This window comes from Rutilus rutilus (genome assembly GCF_951802725.1).
Source record: "Rutilus rutilus genome assembly, chromosome: 22".
Classification (NCBI taxonomy): domain Eukaryota; kingdom Metazoa; phylum Chordata; class Actinopteri; order Cypriniformes; family Leuciscidae; genus Rutilus; species Rutilus rutilus.
Window position 1 is genome coordinate 14,989,613 of NC_140227.1, and position 23,830 is coordinate 15,013,442.

The 23,830-nt window shown below is 39.0% G+C and overlaps 1 protein-coding gene across 1 annotated transcript in view; it reads left to right on the plus strand.

Moving 5' to 3' along the window:
- Positions 1-23,830, plus strand: part of naaladl2 (N-acetylated alpha-linked acidic dipeptidase like 2) — a gene marked incomplete at its 3' end in the record, with an annotated part of 289,380 nt that overhangs the window by 62,413 nt on the left and 203,137 nt on the right. Inside the window, exon 2 of the mRNA XM_084394580.1 lies at positions 22,061-22,559. Within this exon, the coding sequence (XP_084250706.1) occupies positions 22,061-22,559 (499 nt within the window). The remainder of the gene's footprint in view (positions 1-22,060; positions 22,560-23,830) is intronic.

Genomic DNA, 23,830 nt, shown 5'->3' on the forward strand with positions numbered 1-23,830 from the left:
ATTGCAGTGAAATTGAGAATAAACGTGTTGAGGCAGATGACATAGACGCGGGATCATTTAGAGACTTACCTAAAAATTCTGTATACCGTGCTTCTCTGAAATGGGATAAAATCTCCCCTTGAAAGCAGGAAAGAGAATATATTCTTGTCATCTTTTTCATTTTACCTGTTTACTTGTACTTTTTTTTGTGGAAGTAGACATTAGGACATAAGACATAAAGATATTAGGTTGTTTCCAGTAGGAAGAAAAAATGCTCAGAAATAAACATAAGGTAACTTAACATTCTCAGTGTACAGTGACGTGACACAGCGATGCCGGCTCAACATCGTGATGGACGATGTCATCGTCTATCGGCCCAACCCTAATGTTCTGCTGGAAAAACCTTGGGTCCAGCCATCCTTGTGGATGTAAATTTGCCACATGCCACTTACCTAAACATTGTTGCAGACCAGGTACTGTACATCCCTTCAGGACAATGGTGTTCCCGCTCAATGGCCTCTCTCAGCAGGAGAATGCACCCTGCCAAACCGCATGCATTGTGCTTGAGGAACGTGATGAAGAATTCAAGGTGTTGCCCTGGCCTCCAAATTTCTCACATCAATCCAATTGAGCATCCGTGGGATGTGCCTGACCAACAAGTTTGCTCCACCTTGCAACTTACAGGACTTGAAGAATCTGCTGCCAACGTCACAGTGATGTGCATGGGCACAATTCCACTGCTCTGCTTGTCCATTGTTTTTCTATGTAAACATGCACTAGGCGGACATTTTTGACAATTGTACTCGCATATCACGTCTTTTGCTTTTCGTCTTAAAATACAAGCCTAAACTATTCATTCCAATGCTGTGCATCTTGCATTTTTTTAGAGGAAAAACACTGTTCTGTGTGAATGGCCCTTTACATTCCCCATTTTATTAATGTCTCTCCTTGAACACATTGTTGTTGTTGTTTTTTTTTAAATGTTGTGAGAATGCTGGACCATGAACTATCGGTTTCTTTTTTTGTACTTGCTTTATATGCAACACTCATTAATTTTCCAATTAATCATACATTTGTTCTGTCTTATATATTTACCCTGTTTTGCAGTGCTGTGTTCCTAGTTACAATTTACCACATCCAATATCTTTTAATTGAATTTTCCTACACATAATTTTAGGTCTTACTTTTAAAAGCAACGCTAATAAAAGGCGGATAAACGAAAAGGGAAAAGTATTGAAAAATGTCTCAAATAGCCCATCTTTCCCTTTAGTTCTCTTCGGCCCCCCTGGACAGTAAATTGATTGTTTGCAGTTAGAAGTTCCCTGGTGTGAACCAGTGGTCCCTGTCTTCTGCATGAGTCAGCAAAACGCTATTGAGTGAGCAGTTACTTTTGTCTATAAAGTTAATAAGGGGAATATTTAAATCACAGCAGCAGAGGCGCCAAGATATTTGTTCGTGATTGGTAATAAACCGGGTGCAGTGTTGATGCGTGATTAACAACATGTATTTAATGGCGGCTGTATTACAAGACATGAACCACCACAGAAGCTTGTTAGATCCTTTTTTTTTTTCTCATAAATGCTGCACTTGACTTATCACTGCTAAATGTCAAGTACATGCCACTACTAGATCTGAGGAATGAGATATAGGACTTAAAGATGTTTATCTGTTCACACAGAGCTGATATTGCTAAACACATTTGGTTTTCAGAGACTTGACACTTCAGAAAGCACTAAAATTGTCATAAAAAATTAAGCTGAAAACCACAAAAGAAAAACAAATCCAATAACTATACTGTTCAAAAAAGGTTATTCAGTCCAACCTGTAAGACTGAATTTTTTTCAGTAGAAAACAAGATACATATTTGTTATAAATAATTGTTTTTGCCTTTCAATAGTCACTGGGGTCTAAACAGCTACATTTTTGGTTTAAGTCAGCCAGCTTTTTTTTTTTTTTTTTTACTTCTCAACTTCTTTTAGCATCAAGCCATGGTTGAATATCAGACGTGAGGTCTCAGCTGTAGGCAGACAACCGTGAAAGTCTCTTAGCCATGGCTGCTTCAGTCAGGTATTATAAACATCACGCTCCACTTTTCCCATACCTGGGGCGTACACCTCAGATCGCAATCTACCCCCAGACCGCAGCACTGCGGTACAGTATACGCTGGCCTTTCTGCTGCCGACTGCCATGTACACCATTTCAAACCTCATACTGCTGCCACGCTGAGTTCTGGTCTCTCTCAGTGACCCATTTGAGCTTTGCAGCCTGGTGATAGCGAACCAATTTGTAAGCACCCCTCATGTGTCACAGCATCGCTTTTGAGACATGCAGATTACCTTCACAAGTACATTTTAGAGGGCTTTTTTCCCCTCATCTAAATCCACAATTCCCCGCCTTTGTTTTGCATAGAACATGTAGGTATACTGTAGTTTGCATACACAAGTATTTGTACTTTAAGCAGTTTAAAATGCACTTAAAGTTTGACAATGGGTCATGGTACTTTTTGTTAAATTCAGAAATTTAAATATATTGATTAGTTAATATTAGTTAATAATTGTTCTTTTTTTTTGTGTGTGTGTGTGTGTGTGTGTGTGTTCGTTTGTGTGTTTGTGTGTGTGGAGGTCCAAATATTTTTTAGGCCACTATATATATATTAACATGACATATGGCATCTATTACCTAAAGCATCTGCAACCTGATGTTTATAAATAGATAGTCACAAATAGATTAAGCAATATGCAGTCTTTTGGTACCAGACTTAGAAAAAAAAAAATTACTAGCCTAAAATCTATAATGCAAACTTTTAACAACGAAGCCCCCTTTCATTGTAGATTTCCCACCTTAAATGTATTTATTCGTTTATTTATTTCATGGTGGCCTTTGTTTGGGCACAATTAAATATTAATTAATCATTTATTAGTAATTATTCCATTGACAATTTGAGGGGTTACAATTCTAGACAAAGGGTTGGTATCTATGTATATGCCTACCCTTTGTGTAGAATTGTGCTTGAGAAATTAACTGTATGAAAGTTAAGGAGCCATGAAATTAAATACTATGGTTCCCTCTCTATGTTCGCAGCTCATTGAGACAGATGCTCTGTATTTTCAAACGAAAACCCAAAGCTTTAGGTCTGAAATGATAATATGATACTGTTAGATTTGGCCATATGATGTTACGATGGGTTTTACACCAGGTTAATGCAATATGACATTTTTTCAAACATCAAGTAATTACGGCTCTTGTTCATGCCATCGTTATTATCTACAGTAATAATAATGGTCATTGTTGGGGGTAACGCATAATGTGTTTCGTAATCAGATTACTTTTTTAAGTAAGGAGTAAAGTAACACTACTTTTAAATATACAACAAAATATCTGAGTTACTTTTTCAAATAAGTAATGCAAGTTACTTTGTTTTCCCACTTGACTGACACCTCTCCTCTCCCAATGTTGAGAGAAATTGGAAGTAAGGTTCAGAGGCATTGTGTGCACTGTGTGTGCAAACTCAGAATATTAACCGGTGTCTTTGCTGCTGACCTCCGATGATCCAATTCAATCATACCAATGAGCAAACATGCCTTTAGATAAACGTCACATTTGTCTTTCATTGTGAGTGTTGAACTATCTTCTCCTGTGGCACAGAATGGCAGCACAGTTGAAAGTTTTGTTTGAATTGTACAGTCATGAATTTGCCATTTCCTTCGCCGGAAACTTGTTCAATTCACTTTTGGTGTTAAAGGGCCTTTACATTTGCCAAAAATTTATTTATTTTTTGTTATTAAAAAACAAATAAGCAAGCCCAGCCCACATGAGAAACAGAAATGCAAAAAGTAACCTCAAGCATTACTTTTTCATAAAAAGTAACTAGGTAACACAACTAGTTACTTTTTTAGGGAATAACACAATATTCTAACGCATTCATTTTAAAAGTAGCTATCCTCAACACTGATTATGGTTACCTTTGACCCCTCGTATATTACTCAGCAGCAATGCCCTAACGTCTACACCTGTTTTATGTGACAGAAACATATTATTGTCAGGATTATGCTTTGTTTCATTGTTTGTTCCTGTCATCCTAAATTGACTTATAGGGGCCTTTTACATGACAGCATTTTCAAATAAAAACGGAAAACTTTTTATGCGTTTTGGCCGTTCATTTCCTCAACGACAGCGTTTGGTGGCCTGAAAATGCAAACTTTTGAAAACAAGTGCAAGTTTTTGAAAACGATACCGTTATCATCTCAGTGTAAACTAAAAATAACGTGAATCTGTGAAAACAGTGATGGCATGCACATGCATATTGTGTGCATAGGCATTTGAATGAGTATGTGCACAGGCACATAGTCTTTCTTTACAAAGGGACATTGCCAACTACTTGCCTGGCATGTATAATACAGCGTTTTTAGTCATATTCGCGGATCCGTGTGAACGGGTAATGTTTTGATCGTTTCAAACATACTCTTAGTTTCCAAGTCTATGCCAGTTTTATTCAGTTCACCTCTTGTCACTTAATTTATTTATTAGTTCCTTTGTTTAGTTCTGGTATAAGTTTTGTTCAGTTCTTTGTCCTGTCTAGTCAATATTAGTGGACGTGTTTGCCTTTTTTCCTGTGTTTTACACAATTTAACACAAATAAACACAATTTAGCTGCACATTAGAACAACGTAAAAGCTATGGTATTCATCACTTCCACATTAATCACAGTGTAGAGGTTAATTATAAAACAGCCGCATTGATACGTTGAACAAGAAGTTCTCGGTAGCAGAGATGAAATATCAATTAATCTGTTAATCAATTGCATTAGATTCAAGCTCATTTTCAAACGCACTAATTGTTTTTCATTGCTTGCAGTTGAGAGAAGTGAGCTTTTTGTAGCGCTAATTCAATTTATTCCCATCCGCAGCTGATGATTAATGGAGCGAGGTGGCTAAAATCTATCACACATGCAGAGGTGATTATTGCATTATGTACTTCTGAATAAACGCAAGGTCAGTGGAGCCCCATGGCAGCTCTTTATTCCCACTGCCGTCTTTCATTTGCACAACATGGGTTTATTGCCACTCCAGCATCTTGTTTAGTCCTTGGGGGAATTAAGAAAAAAGATAGAGATTAAGGATTTGTCAGGATTAATTAATAGAGTAGATATGGTGCCTCACTGATTTTTTTATAAAGAATATATCTAGTGCGGAAATGAGAATAAGGAATAATAATATTCCTCAAAGTTTTGTAGTTAGTGAAAATCGAAAGTAAAATAAGAAATCTTATTTTACAGACACAGAGCCCCTAGCGGGAAAGGCCACTTGAGGTGACCCTACTGCCGCATTTCAAAGAGAACCTTGAAACAGATAGGAAAACTTCCCTTTGCTCGGGACTGAAGGCAAGAAGAGAATTTCCTGTTCCAGGGTTATTTTTTTATAGCTTCAGCAGATCTTTTTAGTTTTCAATTTTCTTTTTAAAGGTGCACTCAGTATATTTTGTGTTCATTAAAAAAGTTTCACATAACAAGATGAATATTACTTTTGAAAGATATATATAAAATGATATACTCTCATATGAGATGAACAGTAAAGTCAGATCAGCAGCTTAATAAAAGCTGTTTTACTTTACATGGACCGGGTCTCCTTGTGAGGGCGGCCATTTTGAGATCACATGACTTGCCCTGATCTTTGACACCCATGTTGACAGCACTTTGTCAGAATACATTAAACTTGGCTAATTTCCAAGCAGATATCTACAGTATAGTGACATTTTGAAAACTTTCGATTTTTCATGATGCTACATCCTTCACACCCCTACGTGACAAGAAGCCATAATAACCAGCGCAACTTAAAAGTACTGAGTGCATCTTGAATTTTGACTAGTCTGGCAAATATTTTACAGGTGGGAAAGAAATATGTACTAACGGTTATGTTGTCAGGTTACGTGCAGTATGACACCCATGCAAACATTTCCTTCAGAAGAAGATAAATACTCCAAGGGGGTTCGTGCGCAGGAAGTGGCTGCAAGGGGATTATTTGCTGAGAGAGCTCTCTCTTTCTCCCTCGGGGGAAATGCTTCATTCCTGCAGCAAAATGAATGGCCAGAGAATATAGATTTCTCTAAATGATCCAACACTCTTCACCCAGAGAGGAGCTATCAGCTCTCACTGCACCTGACACTGGAGCTTCAAATCATGGCTTTCCAAGCAGAAGGACTCTCCTCATGATTAAAGACATGTTTAGTGGTCTGAAATATGACCGTCCCCTGTATCATTCTCGATCTCTAAGAGTATGAATAGAGAACTGTGACACAAGAGGCTTTAGAGGAGTGATAAAGAAAAGCCGTACGTTCCCTACAGGGCCCTCTCATACCACAAAGTATTTGTCATTGTTTCGTAATACAGGGTAGGTTTGCAAATAACAAAACCTATTGATGGTTCTTGGGAGTGTAGTGCTGCAACCTTTGTTTTTAAGTGAAATACTCAGCGAATTGGTCTTTTTTCCAGGAAACAATATGAAAATGGTGACCATGTTGTTGCTTTGTATAGCAACCGGGCTGGTCTTGCTAGTTTTAAGTAGTCAACTGTTTTCCAATCCTGCTCCTGGAGAATTTACCCCCAACACACTTGCCTTTTAATTTCTGTAATTCTAAAGACCTTGCTTGTTCAGTAGGGCCCTTTGATGCAGACTTTTTTTTTTTTTTTAAGATGAAAGGAATTGTTCAAATGTCATTTGATTACATTTTAAAGGATTAATTAAATTGTTAAAGTTGTATGCATTCATTTGATTGCCACAATTTCTTTAAAATAATTTTGGTCACACTTTAGATCAGGGTGAATTGAACCCTAAACTAAAGTGTTACCGTATTAAATCATAAAACAGAGAATCCAGAAATATTATGCCATATTTTTCTTTACATTTTCATATATTTTTTTTTTTGTTTTGTTTTAGGAATTCAATTCAAAGATCTGTTTGGGTCATTACAATTAAAATTAAATAAAAAACTGAATACAGAAAAAAGGTTGAAACAGAAAACTTCAGAATCAGTATCTGCCTCTTATGTGAGTGCCTGTTGACTCTGAGCCATTTTTCCACTCTGCAGGGCCGATACTTTGTATTTATACCCTAACGATGGCATAATCCATTTAAGAGTTTGTCTTGGGTCATTATTACCTGCTGCAGAGCCATCTGTTGGCATGGTCTGAGGGAGATGGCTGCCAGGTAGCTGGAGCCCTGAATTGGATCGAAACACAGGGGTCTGTAACGCAGGGCAAGAGTAGAAGGGGGTAGAGGAGGGTGCCCACTCACCAGATGGTCAGGGACTCTAGCCTTCTCACATTGCCAAATGGCCCTGAACATATTTAAGAGTACATTTTCAAAATATACATAAAAAGTCTATTTAAAGCAGGAGCTTTTTAAAGATAGGTTGCAACTCTTGTGGTAAAAATCAAAGCTCAGAAAAAAAAAAAAAAAAAAAAAAACAATTCTGAGCAAATCCTATATTGTACTACTGTTTAGAAACTTAAAATAACGCTTATTACTATACACATAGTTTTTCTACCATTCATAAGGAACTACTATGATCATGAAAGTAAATGAATATGAAAGTAAGTCACAGATGCTCAACACACAATCATCTCAAATAATTCTGACCAGCACTGTGTATGTGTATATGTATATGTATGTATGTATATACAGTGGGGAAAACTTAATATTTGGTACAGAAACCTTTGTTTGCAATTACAGAGATCATACGTTTCCTGTAGTTCTTGACCAGGTTTGCACACACTGCAGCAGGGATTTTGGCCCACTCCTCCATACAGACCTTCTCCAGATCCTTCAGGTTTCAGGGCTGTCGCTGGGCTGTACGGACTTTCAGCTCCCTCCAAAGATTTTCTATTGGGTTCAGGTCTGGAGACTGCCTAGGCCACTCCAGGACCTTGAGATGCTTCTTACGGAGCCTCTCCTTAGTTGCCCTGGCCGTGTGTTTCGGGTCGTTGTCATGCTGGAAGACCCAGCCACGACCCATTTTCAATGCTCTTTCTGAGGGAAGGAGGTTGTTGGCCAAGATCTCGCGAAACATGGCCCTATCCATCCTCCCCTCAATACGGTGCAGTCGTCCTGTCCCCTTTGCAGAAAAGCATCTCCAAAGAATGATGTTTCCACCTCCATGCTTCACGGTTGGGATGGTGTTCTTGGGGTTGAACTCATCCTTCTTCTTCCTCCAAACACGGCGAGTCGAGTTTAGACCAAAAAGCTCTATTTTTGTCTCATCAGACCACATGACCTTCTCCCATTCCTCCTCTGGATCATCCAGATGGTCATTGGCAAACTTCAGACGGGCCTGGACATGCGCTGGCTTGAGCAGGGGGACCTTGCGTGCGCTGCAGGATTTTAATCCATGGCGACGTAGTGTGTTACTAATTGTTTTCTTTGAGACTGTGGTCCCAGCTCTCTTCAGGTCATTGACCAGGTCCTGCCATGTAGTTCTGGGCTGATCCCTCACCTTTCTCATGATCATTGATGCCCCACAAGGTGAGATCTTGCATGGTGCCTCAGACCGAGGGAGATTGACCGTCATCTTGAACTTCTTCCATTTTCTAATAATTGCACCAACAGTTGTTGCCTTCTCACCAAGCTGCTTGCCTATTGTCCTGTAGCACATCCCAGCCTTGTGCAGGTCTACAATTTTATCCCTGATGTCCTGACACAGCTCTCTGGTCTTGGCCATTGTGGAGAGGTTGGAGCCTGTTTGATTGAGTGTGTGGACAGGTGTCTTTTATAGAGTTCAAACAGGTGCAGTTAACACAGGTAATGAGTGGAGAACAGGAGGGCTTCTTAAAGAAAAACTAACAGGTCTGTGAGAGCCGGAATTCTTACTGGTTGGTAGGTGATCAAATACTTATGTCATGCAATAAAATGCAAACTAATTATTTAAAAATCATACAATGTGATTTTCTGGATTTTTGTTTTAGATTCCGTCTCTCACAGTTGAAGTGTACCTATGATAAAAATTACAGACCTCTACATGCTTTGTAAGTAGGACAACCTGCAAAATCGGCAGTGTATCAAATACTTGTTTTCAAATACTTTTATATATATATATATATATATATATATATATATATATGTACATATATATATGTATATGTATGTGTGTGTGTGTGTGTGTATATATACATGTATAAAAATATATAATATATATTTCATGCCAAGATATGTATTTATTTTGTAAGTAGCTGTGTATAAGTGCACTTATTTAAACAAATAAAAGATAAATAGAAAATAGCATAATGTAAAGTTAAAGTTAAGATGCTTGAGAGACATTAATGTGTTGGGCCATTGATGTTGTTGCTCCGTTTAGCTTCAGACAATTCTCGGACATGTACTGTATGCTCTGACGGGAAGACACACAAACTTGTCCGATCTCTTCATCAGACCCATGAAATTCCATTCTCCAGTGAGCGCGGTGAGATGACGGCCAATTACACCTGCCCAACACATCACAGTTGAGTCAACAGCCTGTGTGTCATGTCCATCATGTTTGTGTATACTTCTGTCTTTGTGCATGATTGCCCAGGTGTATGATATATTTTTGTTGTAAAAAAGCCCTGTAGAGGTTGGTCTTGCTGAATCAAAAAGCTCCTTCGTTACTTCTGTATGTTTTGCCAGCGACGTTTGACAGGCTCTGTGTCCATCTATCAGTGTGATACAGATGGGAAAGACCTTATTTGCAACAAAAGGTGACTTCTGTTTGTGTCAGGGTAGGAAGATAATGACTGATCTGTGTACACGGGAACAGTGGCGTGATTTTGTCTATATATAGACACTCTCTCAGTGGCTCCGAGTGACTTTAACAAAGAGGATCTTGATAAGACTCGAATCATTGGGGAATGCAGGCTAAGAAAGTGCTGTTCTCTTTGATCAGTGGTCTATCTATGATCATTAATAAATATTCAGAGATGATATCAATTGTCGAATTGGACTCGATTGGGCGAGAGGAAAGGAAGCCACGTTTGTCTTCTATAAATGCCTTCACATCAAACCTGGTTAGACAAATAAACAGTTGAACCAAATTTGTGTGATAAACCAGGCTGGATGACATATTACCCATCCATCCTTCGCTATTGAGTCTGGAAAAATACAGTGCTATCTGACTATATGTTGATATCAACTAATCAGGCTATTGAGAATAATAAGCAATATATGGGCTATAGCTTTATCTCAGAGATACACACAGTACGTGTATGCAATTTGTAAGAATGAAGCCCCCGGCCAGTGTCCATTTGTCATGTATGGTAAAGATCAAACACTTTCTGACTGAGCCGGGAATACGACCTTCAGATTAAATGGGATTCAAGGTCGCCGTTTCATTGTTTGGTCAAACATGTTTGAGTTTGTCATCTCGCAAATTGTTGCGTAAGGAGGTTTGTGCTATGACTAGAGATACTGTCACATTCAAAGATAACTCTACTTGATTGTAGACCTGTCATAATCTTTCAGTGTTTGGTCAAATTACATAGATATATTTATGCATGCATATATCATTTATTCTCTGTAATGTTTATATTATTTATTATAATTATTTGCTTTTTTTATTTTTATTATGAATTTTTAAATTAAATATATTGGATTTATTTGTCTTTTTTTCTCTGTAATATCAGGGTACAGCTCCGCAAAATAAATAACTGTATTTAAGTTTTTTTTAATGATCATTTAAAGAGAGTCTTCAAGCAACATTTCAGCACGTAATCAATAATATGCTCTTTTAAAACACTGTGTATCACAACATGAACACAATTAATCCTGTAGGAGTCAGTGGCTTCCTAAAAAATAAGGTTAACAAACATGCGTATACATGCTTTGCATCTCTGTCGACACACTGGATTTGAGCAGTTAAAACAAGACAGTCGACAGCTTTTGGAAAGGATTTTTATTTTATTTTTCTTAGTTTACATTGTATATTTCTTAGACTTGATAAATTATTCTGTTTACCAGTTGCACATTACCAGACAAACACAAACTAAATACTTTTAATCTTTCCTTTTAAGTTGTGTGCACAAGCTGTCATTTCTAAGGGCTAATTCTTAGCCCTAGCCAGATGAGTTGTTTAAAAAAACAGCTCTCATCCTTTTGTGCCCCATGATACTAATTAACTAAACAATGGCTTTTTACTGTTTGTTTTTCAAGGAACACTTGGCGACGGCAATATCCTATAAAACCCTAAGCCCATAAATGCGTCTTCTCAAATTCCCAGTTTAAGTCTATGTTTCTAATAGGTACCAATGGGAGAAAGTGGAAAAACTTTGAGTCTCTGGATCACCTGGTCTTAGAGGTTGTGCTTTATGTTCCAGTTTACAGTGCTATTGATTTCACACCTACAAAACAGGATGTTTGCTCATTCTGCCGTCGCCATTAGCAGGGTGCCTCTATGGAGGACAACCATTCCTCCTTTCTGCATTTCAGAGAATTTTAATGAATGATTGTTAGTCTAATTCTGGCTTTAATGATTTGAGTGCTAGCCATAATCCATTTGAAATAGTACAAGCTGGATTGCCTGCCTTTTTTTAGCAAATGTGTCTGATCCAGCATTTCAGCCTATACAGGCAGATACAATATCTCTGTGTTTAGTTTAGTGTGATAGATGTCCTCAATAACGCTGATGCTACTTTCGAGCCTTTCAAAAGAATTCTCCCTGTCTGTTTCTTCTTCTTCGTATGGAACGTAATAGACTTGGGTAATTGATTAGATGCTTGGGGGCCGATGTGTTTTCGCAACAAGTGATTTGTCTTTTTGATTTGGCTTTATCTTCATTGTTTTGGTATCCGTCTCACCTGTGTGCATTGATCTGAATGCACAAATGACACCTTATTCACAGATTCACCGCTGGGCAGCATTAGTTTTACTGGTGATTTCCTTCGTTTTAAAGAACATTGCAGAATAATGCAACAGCATCTGTTTTATCTTATGGTATGCCATTTTAGAGTGATCCCATTACCATTTTTAGGCATTCTTGTAACATTTGCACATACATTTTCACACATTTGGATGGACAGTGAACTTGTCTCGGGTTACGATTGTATCCTGGGTTCCCTGAGAAGGGGAACGAGACACTGCGTCCAAGGAAGCCAATGGGGAATACCTCCTGCATGACCAGTGTAGGGTGGCCATACATCCGGATTTTGGCCGGACAGTCCGGATTTTAAGCCCCCTGTCCGGCGTCCGGCACAGCCTCAAGCCGGACACTCATTTGTCCTCCTTTTTGGAGATGCGCTGAATCTGCCTAAAAAAACCTGCTCTAGAATCTTTATTGGGACGCAGCAGCATAGCGTCTAATGTCGTAAGATCTCTGGTCAAACAAATGATTGGCTGAAAGCGCTGTCAAATAAATATCTGATATATCATTGGTTAAAAATTTCAACAAGCCTCCACGTCGTGGAGTCCACGTGCTGGCTACGTCATATCATAACGTTAACATGCCGAAACGTCAGACCTCATTTAATCCGGAATGGACAAAAGAGCACGAATTTGGCCATGATGACCCTAGAGGTGCTGTTGTCGCATGAGCTGCTGCAGAGGTTCGTTGTTAAGAATTGAAATGTGTATTTATTTATTTTTCGCATTCATTATTTTATTTCCAAAAGTCCAGAAATGTTATGTTTTCAGGCACTGCGCACTTTGCAAGACAGGTTCATCTCAGTGGTCAGTTTTTGAAACAGACATCACAATGTCTTGAATAAATGCAAATACTGTGAGTGTGAACAAACACTTTTTGCCTCTTCAGTTACACATAGGTCTACATCAAGATATATTGTGGATCAAATTGTCTGGCAATGAATAGACTATTTCAGAATCACTGTATCCTGATACCATCGATATGATGGACAAAATTGTACTATGCAATTATTCTTGCCTCACTAAATGCCGCAAAGTGTCCTCCTTTTTGGTGTTATGGAAATGGCCACCCTAGACCGGTGTCTGAAGCACGTGTCAAAACACGACAATAACATTGGCCGGCGACAGCCTATGACGTCACTACAAAACTTCTGACATGAGGGTAGCACTGAACAAGTTCAGTATGTTGAATATGTTGAGACATGTTTTCTTAATCAACAGAATGCAACCATTATAAAAGTAATGAATGTGTTAAATGTGTTTAATAAATAGATGCTGTTAAAAACATTAAATTAATCTAATTTATTATAAATTAACATAAACCTGTAAATTCCCTGATTAAAAATTCAATGAACTTTTAGTGTTGTACATTAACAAGGTTTGTACAGCTCTAAAGTTATACATAAAGTGTTCACATTTTAGATTTGATCTTTCAGCGTCTATGCAAAGTATGATGATAGTTGTGTGCTAGAACCACATTTTGTGTATAAACACATGTGAATATAGACCATGTCTGCCAGGAGGAGCTGTTTTGATGAGCTGTCTATTCTAGTATGTACTAGCAAATTCCCCTCAGTACTACAAATAATATCTCATTTATCTCCATTTTTTCTCTCTCTTTCAATTTCCCCTTTTGAGACAAACATAAAACATGCATAAGTGTTGTTTTAACAGAAATTGCTGGAGGAGGTCCCCAGTAAAACAATATTTAACATTCACCTTGCAGTTCAGAGGAAAAAAACAATCTGCCCCTATATCACTGTGGACTTGTCTGACCTCTTGGAAATGCCTGTATATTTTAGAATTTAATGTGAATGAGGCCTGTGAGACATGTAGCATGTACCCCTGAGGATGCATATTTTATTCATATGTCATGAAAATAGTGCTTTTCTATGCTGTCAATGGCCCGGTGATGCTTTTGGTGGCATGGCCTATTTCTGCCACAGGCTTATGTTGTGTTTCACCTTGTATGAATTCAGAATTATTTTTGTAGGATAATGACGCACGTCTCTGTAAGTTTTGTCTAGCTCTGGGAACCTGTAGAATTGAAATCCATCAGCTCTGACATGGTAAAAGCCATCGTCCTTATAAAAACTGTCAGAATTTTAAATCCAGGGTGTCTATGCACAAACTCTGGTAATCTAGTCTGGTACTTTATTTCCAAGAAATTCCTTTGATCGCACTATTTTGTAAAATAAGTGTTTTGTGAGGTTTGTTTGAGGATGGAGAATGTCTGTTTTCATTAGCTGCAAACTTATTCTTTTTGGACTTGTGTTGTTGGCCCGATGCAACATGACTGACAGCTAGTTTCATGCCTTCTAACTAAGGTAACTGACAAGGTCATGTCAGAAGTGAAGACAGGTAAGCGAGACAACACTGTGAGATGTCTCTCTTCTCATTTCCTGCTAGTTTTTCTGTACTTGACAAAAGGACATGATAATAAACACTGAGCGCAAAGACATTTGTATTTTTTTTTATATATATATTTGCTGTGCCATTGCAGTTTACTTTTGTTAGGTTTAATTAGTGCGGATACAATATCTATTTCTTATAATTACCAGCACTACACAGCAAAAAATCATAGTCTTAATGAGTATCTTTGTCTTGTTTACCAGTAAAAAATGTCTGAACATACATAAAACAAGATGAATTTACTTGAGAATCAAAACTGTGTAAGATGATATGGCTTGTTTTCAGAGAACAGTTTTGCGCTTCTTTTAAGCATAAACAAGTGGAAAAACAAGATTTTTTGGACACACATTCAGAATCATACAAAGTTTTGATAATCCTGTCAAATGATCTATTGTTTGTTTGTTTTTTATCTAGCATAAAAGAGAAATATGATCATTAATATCATCATACTGATGGCGTTGTCTGTTAAAGGGATAATGGTGTAAAGTTATTATTTTAGATCTAATAAGTCTAATGCATAATTGATAGCGAATTCAGCAATTGGTTTAAAATTGAATTTGACAGATGTATCGATTTGTGCCTGTTCCTCGCTTCTAGTGCAGCAGATAATTTTAACTCGATGTACAGTGTGCTCTGTGCAGGCAATTTGCTGTAGGTCTAACAGCTTGTGACATCCATGAGGTGCCCATGGTATATTAGGGGTTTGTAATGGAGAGGACACCATCCATGCTGGAGAAATCTTGTGGGAGTAAGGCCAAGAAACTTCTGGCATCTTCTGATAGGTGCCATTACTCTTGCTTTTCCCTGCATTCTCTCTCGGCTGCCCCAAGCAGTACCTGGGCCTTCCACCACTGGGGGTGACATGATCTACTCAGCCTGTCTTTACCTATTCCAGGGAAACATAAATGCTGTTTTGACGGGTTTCATAAATATTGATAAGATAAATCCAGAAACACAAGGTGTTTACTATCCACTGGCCGTAGTTCAGCGAGTAACAGTGTTGGTCCTAGCATAAATCAAACTCTAACAAATAAAATGAGGGCATGGACAAAACAATGTGGTTATGGTCCCGTTGTGAATCCAGCTGAAATGCACTTAAGTAAGGGAACTTTTAAGCAATTATTAGTCAATGACACTCGTTGTATCATCAACATTGCAATGGGTCTATGACATATAAGAGTGTCCATGATGAATAAAAAGGAAAATGTTTTTTTTTAATTGTCCATCCATCCATCCGTCCGTCCGTCCGTCCGTCCGTCCGTCCGTCCGTCCGTCCGTCCGTCTGTCTGTCTTTCTGTCTGTGTGTCTATCTATCTATCTATCTATCTATCTATCTATCTATCTATCTATCTATCTATCTATCTATCTATCTATCTATCTATCTATCTGTCTGTCTGTGTGTCCATCCATCCATCCATCCATCCATCCATCCATCTATCTGTTGTATAAACCTGACATTTTTCACTTTATGCTCCTGCTACCACTTCACAAATTTTTTTTATTAAAATTATAATAATAGTAATGATAAATCACAGAAATAGCATTTTTGACCTGGCTCAAAAAATTTGCATCATGTCTTTGACCCATTAGGTGCACGTTTAGAGTGGAAGCAGAGCATTTGAAGAAGCATCTTTTCCACTTTCATAGTAACATCAATCACTGAGGAAAAGCCAAAGATGGTGCATTCCCCTCTACTTTAATTGATGGCTCTGTTGGGTAGTCGAAAGGCGTTAAATTACTGATGTTTCTGGTGATTGAACGTCAGCTGTCAGTCTGTGAGCAAAGAGCCGGAGGCACGGGTGTAGGAGGTGTGCAGAGGAGATGAGGGTTAGCGCTGTCCTGAGAGTTTGACAACCCATATCATTGCCCGGGTCAGAGTGTAAATGAAGCTCCGGTGTGGATTGCTCCTCTTGAACGGCGGCCTAGAATAATGGAAGTTTTGTGGAGCACTGAAGATTAATGTTGAGAGACAACAACACATCATTTCCACCTTCTCTCATTCTGTGAGGCCTATTTAAAAGTGAAAGCATGCAGACAAAATCATTCCCTTCATTCCTATAAAAGATTGAGAACAGAAAAATTCTGTACTTCAAATGATATAAAAAGACAGGGGTAGTGCAAATGCTCGAAGTGAATGTGCAAAATGTGTTGCAAAATCCTTGGCGGTGCCATTTTCTACGAAACGTGTATAGAATGGTAATGTTTAGTAGTTGCGGAGTTATTTCCCTCTATCAGAACAGATTTCTCCCCACCTCTAAATGACTATTTTAAGTGTGACTATCAAAGGGTTCTCCAGCTCCCTTCGCTTTGCCTAGTGCCGACAGCAGATATTTCTCTCTGTAATTTTTTAAAGGCAACCTATTTCAGGGACTCAGTTTGACTGGATAATGGCCCTGCGTGCAGTCTGGAATTTCTGAGCGGTTTGGAGTTTTGTCATTATCGATTGGGCTGTTTTGAGTGTGATGGCGTTGTCTGTTAAAGGGATAGTTAAATTTGATGGTACATAGAGACAATGGATTCTCTTTTATGAATTTGAGCCAACCAAGTCATCACCCTTAATGACCTTTTTTAGCAGCAACAGTCAAACTGTGAGCTTGTACATCCCTCCCTGAGAGAGTTCTGTGTAAAGAGTGATGTGTGTCCAACTGGCACAAAACACTGGCTAATAATAATCATGGCAGCAGAGTTTAGTGTGCTTTGAAAATCTGGGATATTTATGGTTTTATTTAAAGAAAATACTTGTTTTCTGCAAGATACATTAAATTGATCAAAAGTGACAGTAAACTAAATCTAAAGATAACTAAATAAGATGCTGTTCTTTTGAAATTACTTTCATCAAATAATTCAGAAAATTTGTTTCCATGGTTGCCATCACAGGAGCAATGTATATATATATATATTCATTTTGTTGATGATGATTTTTATTTATTTATTTGGTCCCCATGAGAAAAACGTTTTATCAAAAAGTTTAAAAAAAACTTTTTATTTTTACATCCCGCAATTCTGACTTTTTTTCTCACAATTGCTACATTTACGTTTAGTCATTTAGCAGACACCTTTGTCCAAAGCGACTTACAAATGAGGACTAAATTAAGCGGGTCATCGTGAAGAGGCAAAAACAACGCAAGAAGTGCTCAAAATACAATGTTCAGGCATTGCTCAGAGTAGCATAAGCCAGACAACATCTTGTTTAAAGGATTAAAGGAAAAGGAAAGATTTTTTTATTTTATTTTTTATGAGGTTAAGTGCTTATTGAAGAGATGAGTTTTCAGTTGTCTTTTGAATGTTGTCAGGGATTCTGCATTCCCTTCCGGATGAGGGTGGGGGTGAGGGTGGCGAATGAGCATTCCACCAGCATGGAACCGTGAATGAGAATGTTCTGGAGAGTGATTTTGTGGCTCTCTGTGATGGAACCACAAGCCGTCGCTCGTTGACCGATCGTAGGCTTCTGGTAGGGATGTAGACTCATAGGAGCGAGTGAAAGTAGGAGGGAGCTGACCCTGTGATAGATCTGTAAGCAAGCGTCAATGCCTTGAACTTGATGCGAGCAGCGAGTGGTAACCAGTGCAGAGAGATGAAGAGGAGGAGTGATGTGGGCCCTTTTTGGCTCGATGAAGACAAGATGAGCTGCAGCATTCTGAATCATTTGTAGAGGTTAAGTTGCACATGATGGAAGTCCAGCCAGAAGAGCATTGCAGTAATCAAGCCTAGATATGAACAGGGCCTGGACGAGAAGTTGTGTTGCATGCTCATTTAGGAAAGGCCTGATCTTCTTGATGTTGTGCAGTGCAAACCTGCATGATCAAGCTGTCTTTGAAATGTGATCTGTGAAGGTCAGCTGGTCATCAAATAATACTCCAAGATTTCTGACCGACCTTGATGGGGTGATTGATGATGAATCTACAGTAGCTGGATAGTGAAGTCGTGCTGTAGAGACGAATTGGCAGGGAGGCAGAGAAGCTCAGTCTTTGCCAGGTTGAGCTGCAGGTGATGATCCTCCATCCATGCCGAGATGTCCACCAGACTGCTTGAGATACGTGCAGCTACTGTGGGATCATCTGGTTGAAATGAGAGGAAGAGCTGTGTGTCATCAGCATAGCAATGGTAAGAGAAACCATGTGCCTGTATGATGTGTCCCAGTGATGTGGTGTAGATGGAGAAGAGGAGGGGTCCAAGAACTGAACCCTGAGGAACCCCTGTGGTCAGTTGATGAGCTTTGGATACCTCGCCTCTCCATGCGACCCTGAAGGACCTACCTGTGAGATAGGACTCAGTGCCCAGTGATGAGAGGGTGGACATAAGGATCTGATGATTCACAGTGTCGAAGGCAGCAGACAGATCCAGGAGAATAAGATCTCATGATTTGGAAGCAGCTTTTGCGATCCGTAGGGCTTCTGTGACCGACAGTAATGCAGTCTCGGTTGAATGCCCTTTCTTGAAGCCAGATTGGTTGACATCCAGCTGGTTGTCAGAGACAGGAAAGATTATACTTGGTTGAAAGCAACTCGTTCAAGTGTTTTCGCAGTGAATGGTAGGAGAGAGACAGGTCTGTAATTCTCTACAAGTGATGTGTTTAATGTTGTTTTTTTAAGCAGTGGAGTTACCCGAGCCTGCTTGAATGCTAAAGGGAAAATGCCAGTATGGAGGGATGAGTTGATGATGTGTGTTAGTGCTGGTAGAAGTGTGGGAGAGATGGCTTGTAGAAGGTGTGAGGGGATGGGGTCTAGAGGGCAGGTGGTAGGATGACTGGAGAGGAGAATTTCTTCCTCGGTTAGTGGAGAGAAGGAGGAGAGAAGGTTTTTGGCTGTGGGAGAGGTTGGTCTGGGTTTCTGTGTGTGTGGAGCTGACAACTGACTGCTGATAGTTGTTGTTTTGTTGGTGAAGAAGTTAGCAAAATCATCAGCCGTTAAAGAGGAGGTGGGTGGTGGTGGAGGTGGACAGAGGAGAGAATTGAATGTCTTGAAAAGTGATCGTGTGTTAGTGGCACTGTTGATCTTGTTGTGGAAATATGAAGATTTTGCGGCATGAACATCAACAGAAAAGGAAGAGAGCAGAGATTGATACATACTCAGGTCAGATGTGTCTTTTGATCTCCGCTGCCCTGAGTTTCGTCCGGTGTTCACGAAGAACCTCAGATAACCAAGGGTTAGAGGGAGTAGCGCGTGCTGGCCTGGAGGAGGGAGGGCAGATATTGTCTAAAGAAAATGGAGCATAAGGTATCCGTTGCGGTATTCACATCCAGAGATGAGAATTGTGAGGTTGAGGGAAGATGACACAGCAGAGGAAAGATGGGAGGGAAAAAGTGAGCGCAGGTTTCGTCTGAAAGTAACTGGTAGGGGGGTTGGCACGGACGGACTGACAATCTGTGCGTTCTGGAAAAGTCCAGAACGGCCGTCCAACCGAGGGCTGTCGGATCGGCACAAAAAAAGTGTAATAAAGCAATATGAACAGCCAACAGCAGGGGCACTATTACGGTCACTTATACGCTACGTGTAAAAAAAAAAAAAAGAAACTGAGGACGAAGAGTCATAAAGAAAGTTCATTTTATAAGGCTTAGGCTACCTATACTGCACTTTTAAATTTGCTTACATTATATTTGAATAGTTAAGTTATAGTAGGCTATATAGCAGTGGTCTCCGACGTGGTGCATGTGAGTTACCCTTCTAGATTATTTTATCCCTTGAGGTAGCCCTCGCACACAAAAAGGTTGGACCCTGGTATATAGTAACTATATGTTTTATAATTACAAGTTTGTGTAATTTGGGGTTTCTGTAGCCAGTGACATTTCATTATTGGTATTTTATGGCATTGTACATTTTTTGTTTTTATTTGAAGGCTGAGGCTTCATTAATAAACACAACCCCAATTATCATCATTGTTTTGAGATGTTACTTGCTGTGAATACCTTGTCTGATAGGCTACAGTATTGTGGCATAGTATCAGGACATCCTGGCTAATGTCTGTCGCACACGGCTAGAGGCGTGAGAATGGCCGGATGATGGGCCTATTTGGGAGAAAGTCCAGGGCTGTTTTTTAGCCCCAGTCCGTCCCTGGGGGTTGGTGGTGCACGGGTAGTAAGTTGTAGATTAAAAGTAATGAGGAAATGATCTGAAACGTGGAGAGGTTTCACCAAAATGTTGTCTGTGATGCAGTTGCGTGTAAACCAGGTCCACTTGGTTGCCTGATTTGTGAGTACCTGTGGTGATGAGCCGTTTGAGATCGAATTAGGTTAGGAGAGAGATGAAGTCTGTTGCATACGGCATACTGTTGCAATCTGGATCTTAATGGGAGTTGTAAGTGTAATAGCATGATATTCAAACGAGTTGTTATTGCAAAGAAAAGAGAGAGTTTAGTATTTCCAATTGTTAGAAATGAGAAGACCTGTACCCCCACCCCTCCCAGACTGGCGAGGGGTGTGAGAGAAAGATAAGTTGTTAGAGAGAGCAGTCATTCTGACTTCTTTTCTCAGAATTGTGAGATATAAACTTGCAATTCTGAGAAAAAAAGTCCGAATTGCGGGATGGAAACTCACTATTGTGAGATAAAAAAATCCTAATTCACAAAATTGTTCTACATCCTTCCCAATGTTGTCCACCGCATCTCCAAACATGTGCAATTTGAAGGTAACAAAAAGAAATAGTCAATATCTGTGTAGGCTATATGCAATAAAAACATCATGTGTAATAAAGGGGTTCCAATTTAAACTGATTGCTTATTTGAAAGTAGAAGTTAAAATCACTAAAATAATCATGATAATAAAGAACAACAAAAGCACGAACTAGTAAGAGGTACAGGAACACAAACTCATGTGAACATATTCCATTTATACTTTATTAATTTACAATAGTCCCTTTACTGTTACTGCTGTCATAAAAAACAGAATATCTTGTGTTACATGTAGAATTTTAAACTTATATTCCATGTTGGTTACACTTTATTTTGATAGACATTCTACTAACTATAAGTAACTTTGCAACTATATGTCAACTAACTCTCATTCGAGTATTAGTGGACTGTATTAGATTATTAGGTTAGGGTTAGTAGAATAAGTTGACATGTAGTTGCAAAATTACTTATAGTCAGTAAAATGGGGAGCATCAAAATAAAGTGTTAGCAGATATTATGAACACAGTCTTCTAATACTCTAATGAGAGTTAGTATCAAGTTACTTAAAGTTAGTAGAATGTCTACAGTGTACCATCGAAATAAAGTGTTACCCCAAAGTTTAACAAGAAAAAAAATGCTATTTGTCTGATGTGTTGAAGTCTATGAAGTTTAACGGAGAACCACTTGTTGTCAGTTCAAGCCTGTTTGCAAAATGAAATTATATGTGTGACTGTCTAACATTTAAAGATAATGCAAGTTATGCACTGAGGAAAACGCATCTCAAAAATGATTAAACAGCACACAAACACATTCGTCAAAGCACATGACAGGGCAAGCAACATTACACTATTTGCTTCTGTTTGCTTTGTCATTCTCATTTTTAGGACAACTTGGTTTTTGCTCTTTTCCTCCTCTATTTTCCAGATGTGTTTTTTTTTTCCATAGAAATGCTTTATTCACTTGTAAAGTGACGTGAACGGATGTTTTCCATGCATAGTAAACAGATGTGATTAACCAATAATCAAAATCATTGCCAAATATTTTCATTATCAATTATCAATTTTATCAATTATTTATTGCAGCCCTTATATAGCCAAGAATTGAAGGTGTCAACACAAAAATGTAATGTAAATGTAAAAATAAACTAATTCCATTTATATCTGTGTATGTTTCTCATGTCTCTACAGTAACAGATATGGCGTATAGGAAAGTGCGTGCTGGCCACGGTTCTCTCCGTGTGCGGGATCTGGAGAGTGTGGAGCTTCACACAGCTTCCCTGGAACTGGAATGGGACATGGAGAAGGAGCTGGAGGAACCAGGCCTGGACCGTTTCCAGCTGGAGTGTGTGGAGCATCAACCTGTGAGCAGCTCTTCTGGCGGGGGCATGGACCCAGACCTGGAACCAATTCAACCCTCCGTTTCCCCTCACGGACGTTTTGAGCGTCTCCAGGAGGACCCGAATTACGTCTCTCGTTTCAGCCGAGCGGTACCCAAGGGCCAGAGATGGAATGGGACCTGCCTGGCTAAATACCTGCTAGCAGGGCTGGGTGTGTTTGCTCTGGGGCTGCTCATTGGACGATATGCCTTCAACAGGGAGCAAGTGAAGGTAGAGCCAAGTGCAGACACAGATGTGCTGGAGAAGATTGTTCAGGGAATCACAGCAGAGAAAATACAAGCGCTGCAGAGGTAAATGTTCCGTACTTTCCATCTATTGTCAACACACAGGTTTTTTTTTTTTGAATGAAAGTGGAAAAATACATTGGATCTTTTTTCAGTAATAAATAAATACAGGAAATAAAGGTTTTGCAGAAGGAATTAAGGAAAGGATTTGCTCTATAGTTTGCTCAGCAACAACAGATGACAACAGATTTAATATCAACATCATAATATATGAACATATGAGGGTGTTCCCATGGCTATGGGCTTTTTAAGCACTGAGATGTGTTTTACAGAAGTTTCATTTCACTGATTTAATTTGTCTACTAATATCCAACAGTGGATACAGTATACTTGCTCCACAGGACAATTCTGTTTTTTTTTTTAGATTATTATTATTATTATCTTGGTCATTTGAAGCAACAAGTATACAAGTAATAATAATAAAAATTATCTTTCACAAAATATTACATTAAACATTTACGTTTTTTAATATATTTGTTTAATGCACCTCTAGCCGTGGATTATCCTTATATATATATACATAATATATACTTATACACACGAATAATCCATGGCTAGTGGATTATATATAAATACACATACACACACCACCATACACACATTACGCCCATTATTGGCTGATAAGAGAAGATATTTTCAGGGAGCTGAATACTATAAAGTTTTACGGGGGAATCAAGATATTTTAATAGACATTCAGAGGGTGAGGTGAGGAATCAGACAGAAACTTCAAGGGCGTTCCAGCCAGTGAGGAGAAGTGAACCATACTGAGGAAGCAGATGCAGGGACAGTGTTTCAATGGGACAGGCTCTTTGGGACCTTCATCTTTAAAAAAAGAAGTCCTACAGCCAAAGTTGTGCACAGCTTATTCCCACTAGTGACAAAGCTGCCTTGTTCACTCTGAGCCCAGCTGTGTAGTCTCTGACAGGCAGACTAAAGTCGCAAGCAGGTACTGATGTTAAAATTAAATGCAGACAAACCTCAAGCGATAACACATTGTTTTTGGAGCACAGATCATGGCGAGCATGTATATTCGTGTCAAAAAAGATAACTCGGTTTCCTCTGAACCAAAACCGCCTGACTCCTGAAACAGGCTTTGCGGTAGTGTCAATTTATAATTTATTTTGTCACATTTATATTTCAGACTGCAGCGCCAACAGCTCATCTCAGATCCTTTTTCGAGCGGGGAAGAGCAGACGATATTACAATGCGGCGAGGCTGCAAAGACGAGAAGTCTAAACATCTTGATGGCTTTATTTACCCCACATTCATGCAGCCTC